General features: G+C 37.3%; 2 protein-coding genes across 5 annotated transcripts in view; both read right to left on the reverse strand.

Annotated features, from left to right (window-relative positions):
- Positions 1 to 1,155, reverse strand: part of LOC107749664 (trafficking protein particle complex subunit 6B-like) — a 2,248-nt gene extending 1,093 nt beyond the window's left edge. The window contains exons 1-3 of the mRNA XM_016564822.1: positions 1,107 to 1,155; positions 247 to 338; positions 47 to 114 (exon numbers count right to left, since the gene is read on the reverse strand). Coding sequence (XP_016420308.1) covers positions 47 to 114; positions 247 to 338; positions 1,107 to 1,119 — 173 coding nt within the window. The 5' untranslated portion in view covers positions 1,120 to 1,155. The remainder of the gene's footprint in view (positions 1 to 46; positions 115 to 246; positions 339 to 1,106) is intronic.
- A 623-nt stretch (positions 1,156 to 1,778) lies between these two features.
- The window catches only part of LOC107749643 (uncharacterized), a 5,354-nt gene continuing 1,070 nt past the window's right edge, over positions 1,779 to 6,062 (reverse strand). For 2 of the 4 annotated variants that reach the window (XM_016564801.1, XM_016564802.1), the window contains 3 exons: positions 4,308 to 4,758; positions 2,930 to 3,196; positions 1,779 to 2,850 (listed from right to left, as the gene is read on the reverse strand). In XM_016564801.1, coding sequence (XP_016420287.1) covers positions 2,378 to 2,850; positions 2,930 to 3,196; positions 4,308 to 4,719 — 1,152 coding nt within the window. In that variant the 5' untranslated portion in view covers positions 4,720 to 4,758 and the 3' untranslated portion in view covers positions 1,779 to 2,377. The remainder of the gene's footprint in view (positions 2,851 to 2,929; positions 3,197 to 4,307; positions 4,759 to 6,062) is intronic. The other 2 variants (XM_016564803.1, XM_016564804.1) reach the window with 2 other exon arrangements.

Genomic DNA, 6,062 nt, shown 5'->3' on the forward strand with positions numbered 1-6,062 from the left:
AAAAAAACATTTTTAATTTAGTAAATCTGTAAATAAATATGCATACCTTTCAATCAGTCCTTGTCCAACTCTGAAGCCCATCAACTCTAGAGTAGAGACACACGTCACTCTCTCCTTAAGAAAGTGCATCAGAGCATAATGTAAATGGAAAAAAAAAAAGCTATATTAAAACATAATTAAAGCATGGAAAAAAGATATATATATATATACATATATATATGCAATCGGGACAATTGTAGATGGTACCTTGTCAATGTCCTCCCAAGTTGCCTGTTCCTTGTACACGTGAGCAACAATCTCCATGTGGAGGAATTCAAACAGAGCGTCATCTGCCATATCTGAAAGAGAATATCCATTCAAAGTTCCTCAAACATCTGGAAAATGGCCATTTTAACCCATTTAGGCCTACAGACTAATTAAAGTGGCTCTTCCTCTCCTTTTTTTTTTTCACTAGTGAATATTTTTAAGTGACTACAGGTGTTTTAAAAACAACTGGCATATAAATATGCAACCTGGGAAAGAGATTGTGACAATTTGTTGTATAATGTGTCACGTGGTCATGTTTAATTCAACTGTCTAATACAAGGGTTTTCAAGCTGGGGTCCGTTTAAATAAATTAATTTCAATAAATAAATAAATAAATAAATGCATACATACAAGTACTAACAGTACTAGTGAGCAGGAAAAAAAAAAACGGAAATGAAATGGTTGCCAAATAATGTTTACACATATTTATAATATTAATTTATCACAGTATGAACTCTTTATGAATTCAAATATAAATCTTCCTTTTAATTTTTAGGATGGGATTACCATGAGGACCGTGGAATCTAAAACATTGAAACCCCTCGCCTAATATACAATATATAACATAAATCTCGTTGTCCTGAGTATTCTTGCGTATTAGTTCTCTTTGAACTTTTTTTTAGTTTTGTGTAAATATACACGAGAACTTTACAGAAGCTGTGTTGTAATATTGTGTCTTCAGTATGTTGTTGACGTGCATTAACTTTGTCAAAACCGACGCCTGCAAGCTTGCTGCTAAAAGTCTTTTCCAATCTGAGCTTTATATTTAAAATATTTACGTGATTCGTAAGACTACAAACCCTGAATATGCATATAAATTTACATCTGCGTGATTAAAGTGAAGACAGCCGCTCAGCTAATGTTAGCGCACCTCCAGCGATAGAGCTAACTTGCTCAGTCTGTTGATGTTAAATATGATATGGCATTAGCATAAACACATATAAATCACTTACTCCTTGCACGTATCTTCAGGCATGCAATGAAAATACATTTATAAAGAACCAGACACACAAAATCCGCCTTCAGTTAAGTGTTGCGCTGATACTCACAGCCAATACTGCCACCTGCTGCTATGGAGTTTAACGACTTCAGATTTCTTCTCTGACCCAAACGACTGTAAAGTTCATTATTAAGTTGATTGTGATATATCACAATATTACCGTGTTACTGTATTTTTTTTTATTATCAGATGAGCATCAAGTGAGCATAGGAGGCTTATTTTTAAATAATTAAAACATCTAACTGACCCCATATAGTTCGGATATTGAGACTATTTCAAAGCCATGTAAAAATAAGTTTGCCGTACTTAAGTATGATTACATGTTAAATTGACTTTTTTTTCTTATACTTGAGTATGTTTTTAGCACTTTATGACTTTTGAGTAAAATTTTGACAATACCCATAGTTTAACATAAATGTAATTTATTTCTTAATGCAATGTGATTTCTGTATGTATTAGTAAGATTGCTGGACTTAGTGGCGTTACATCCCAACCCTGATTGATTTAGCATGTCAAAAATACTATGACACATATCAGTGAAATATTACTTTATAATAAGAGGCAAGCAGTTATTGAAATTAACAGACTTATAAGTTCATACTTAACCACATATGAGTTCAGATTAGATGATAAAATTCATGATAACACACCTTCTTTTGTTAAAATCAGCCTTAAAAGTGTGTCCCAAACCTAATTGGAAGAAACTGATATTTTACACAACTTTAAGCTTACCAATAACTCACTTTTTTCTCAGATAATGCAAGATGATTACAGACATAAAGCTACCTTGGTCCGAACTGCAATTTCGAAACAGTCACTGTTAAGTTACTTACCATCTAAGATTCACATCGAGTGTTAGTTCGCAAACAAACCAAAGTAAATAAATAATGAGTCTATTGTTCTATTTCTCCAAAGTGTTACTGATTAAAACATCAGAGCACTGAATACTTTCCTATGAAACTGAAAAATGCATATGTTGATGTTTCAGATCAGACCACCACCTGAAACATCTACAGAACAAAATACTTTTGTTGTTCCTACTGAATGTGTAACGTCCCAAACAAGCAGCACTCAATCGTGCTTACACAATCCATTCAGCACAATAGCGTTCTTGGTTGAGGACGAAATCTCTAAAGAAGGTGGGCTAGAGGTGTTTGCTTTGCACCCTTCCAGGGTTTGAGGAGTCTCAGTGTCACTGCCCGACTCAGAAGTTGACCTCTTGTGGACTTCCAAGAGAGAGACCTTCCAAGGAGCAGCTGCTGGTTCGCTTTTGGGCATGAGGAACGTGGGATATGGCTCAAAAGTCTGCGTTTGAGCTTCATGCACATTTGGACTGACTGAAGAGTCCGTGTCCAGCGTCTCAAGCTTGGATTGGTGGTTCCTGGTGAAATTGGAGAGCTGCTCCAGGACCTGGATCTGGCGATCCATCATTCCCAGCATGCTGCAGTGGAAGGCTCTCTGCTCGGCCAGCTGTTCTCCAAGCCGGTGGTTCAGGATGGTTAGCTGCTGGAGGATCAGGCTGCTAGTCTCTTCAGAAGTTCCTGCTGGGATAAAACAAGAAGAACTGTGACTCGTGAGGTGCTTTTGGTTGTTGTACCAGAGAGAACTGAACCAGTATGTCACCTGGGAAATCATTGTAGCTGCAGTCAACAGCGTCTCTTGTACTTTCTGTGCTGTTGGGAGTGCATAGGGATGGTGGCTCGGTCTTCACTGCATAGAGGTATTCTCCTGACAAGCCCAGGGTCATAACTTCATCTGCTCCTACAGCCCAGCTTGGAGGCTCAGAACCAGCCACGACATCTGGATTCAGACTGTCGTCAACATCAGGTTCAAGTTTAGAAGACATGCTCTCAGGCTCAGATTTAGGGATTATGCCTTCAGGCCAAAGACCTGGAAGAGGAGATCAACAGGACAAAACCTCATGAAAATTCCGTCATCACTTTCTCACCCTCATGTGGTTCCAAACTTGTGTGACTTTCCTTAGTGAAGATATTTGGAAATGTTGAGAACTTTTTAGAACTTTGACTTCCACTGTATGGACAAAAAAAAAAAAAAACTTTCTTAAGACATTTCTCAAAATATCTTCTTTTAAGTTCCACACAGGATAGAAAAAGTCATGACGACGGTGAGTAAATGACAGAATTTGAGTGTGTAAAAGAGAAGTCTAACTAATACACTAAAAACAAGCCAATAATACAGAGTTGCTGATAACATTCATATATTGTATAAGCCAGTGATTCTCAACTGGTGGGCCACAGATATACAAAATTAGATTAATTAAATAAGGCTAATCAGTTTAGAATAATCAGGAGGAGAAAACGATTCCCATATCTTTTTTTGGTTGGCGTCAAAGGCTGCATGTCAAGTCTAGCCAAATTAGATTCTGTAAAATTCTGTGTGAAATTCCACCATCCATGAAAACCTTGAGCAAAACTGTATAACTATATACAGTTTTACACTTACAGAAAATATATGACTGGGTTTCCGCCATGTATAATGTTAAATTAGCTAAACTAATTGAGGATGAATGATGCTATAAGACATGCATATCTCGAGGGGAAAAAAGGCATAGTTCACCCAAAAATGAAAATTCTTGCATAATTTATTCAGCCAATCAGTTCAAAACCCATTTGACTTTTTTCTTCTGTGTTCGCTAAAATGAGGTTTTACAAGCTCATTCGCCTACAAAGACACACTATATTAAAATACAAGTGAATTTTGTGAACACTTCAGAAGATTTGGGATATAGTGCACTATATGGACCACTTTTCTGATGTTTTCATTGAGCCTGACAACATCTGTCCTCACAATCATTGAATGGAGCAACGTCAACATTCAGCTTCCCTTTCTAACCTTTCATTTTGTGCTCCACAGAAGAAAGTCAGTCATACAGGTTTGGAATGAGGGTGAGTATGGCTATTTGAATTTTAAGATGAACTACTCCTTTAATACAGTGCATACAGACAAATAAGTCATGCAAAAAGCCAATGGGAAGCAGTACTGTCTGCATGGTCATCCAGGTCCACGAGTGACCGTCCTAGCAGGGCGTGAGCATCTGTGAGGTCGTCCTCCCTGCCTCCCGCCTTCGGTCTGCGCACCAACATGTGATCCAGCATATGGAAGTAGCGGAAAGACTCGATGGCAGAGAGGCGAGCGGCTGGACTTCGGTAGCTGGCCAGTTTGATCTTACGGTACTTGTGTTTGAGACTCTTCCAACGGTTTCGGATTTGGGTGACAGTGAAGTGGATTCCCCGCTTTGCCAGACTCAGCCTGAGGCGTCGGAAGAGGGATTCGTTGCGCTGACGCTTCTTATCCAGCTCGTGGACCAGATCCAGCTGCTCTATTAGGGCCAGCATGGCAAACGTGTCCGGTTCTGTCCACCACTTGTTGGGCTTCTTCTCGTTGAGGTTCATGGTCTCCTCCCTGTTTGAGGCCCCTAAACATACAACCCACTTCAGAAAGAAGGTAGATTAAAGAAATCATTCAGATGATCTAACTCTTATTACTAATTTTAAAAGCATTAACTTAAGTCTTAGTTTACCTAACTTAAGTCTTAGTATTTTTAAAAATTCAAAACAAGTAAACATTATGATGTCAAATTATTTTTATGATGTACAGTATTTCAGATTTGCGCTATTAGGGGCTGTTCACACCAAACACATTTCTGCATTGCACTGCACTGCTTTCCCATAGTTTCTCTACATAAAGATTCGCAAGGTGGTCATGTTTGACTGCGTCACGTCTTTTGAACGCACACTTTTTTTAAAAACTGCCATGTGTCTCGCATTTTTAAACATAAAAACACATTCTGTGTGATTGGCCCTTTACTATGTCAAACTATTGACACTGATCATGTGAACGAAATATTAAAGTCGACATGAAACAGAAAATAAGAGCATTTTTTTCTTTGCTATTGTGACTAATACCTGTGTGAAACTGCATCTCGAATAAGAATATATATATATATATATATCACATGAATCACAACATTACAAATGCTTATTTGAAGCAAATGTATTTGAAAATCAGACAAAAAAGACAAAGGTAAAAGACTGTACTTGATGGCTTTAGTGAGGGAAAGGATTACAATCCCATGAAGAATGACATAATCATCAAATAATAATGAAAACAACGGTGAAATATAAAACTATTCACTTAAAGTTGTTGATTATATCTATAACAATATATTTTAAGTTTACTGCAAAATATGCATATAGATACAAATATTTAAGTATTTTTAAAGTGTAGGGTGACTTAATCACGTGATTCTGATGTAATTTGTGGTGATTCATGGAAGAGGCCGTTCCCTGCAATCTCTTTATGCACGATTTCTCAGCGGCAGCTCTCTAATTGGTGGAATTTTCTGCACAGCATTATGGGTAATTAAAAAATTCAACTGTTAAACATGATTATTTTAAAAAATAAGTTGAAATAATGTGAATGGATGGCTTCAACAAAAGCATATACTAGGCCTGTCGCAATAATCAATATATCGACTTATCGCGCAATATATGTACATGACCTCAATAATTTTTGGTGACGCAATATATCGCCCATTATATTTACTTACAAATTTATGTCACCATGTTTTCTACATTCCACTTGCGCCCGTGTCTTTTGCAGCTTCTCGTACATAATGTGGTGTTGTCATGAGGTGCCAGTTCAAATTAAAAAAATGCTTCTACAAAAAAAAGTTTAATCTGCAGATATGGCCTGTTTAGGGATCTGTGCCTTTGTGCATACGGACATCTGACTG

This window comes from Sinocyclocheilus rhinocerous, unplaced genomic scaffold (assembly GCF_001515625.1).
Source record: "Sinocyclocheilus rhinocerous isolate Xijiao unplaced genomic scaffold, SAMN03320098_v1.1 scaffold1101, whole genome shotgun sequence".
Taxonomy (NCBI): domain Eukaryota; kingdom Metazoa; phylum Chordata; class Actinopteri; order Cypriniformes; family Cyprinidae; genus Sinocyclocheilus; species Sinocyclocheilus rhinocerous.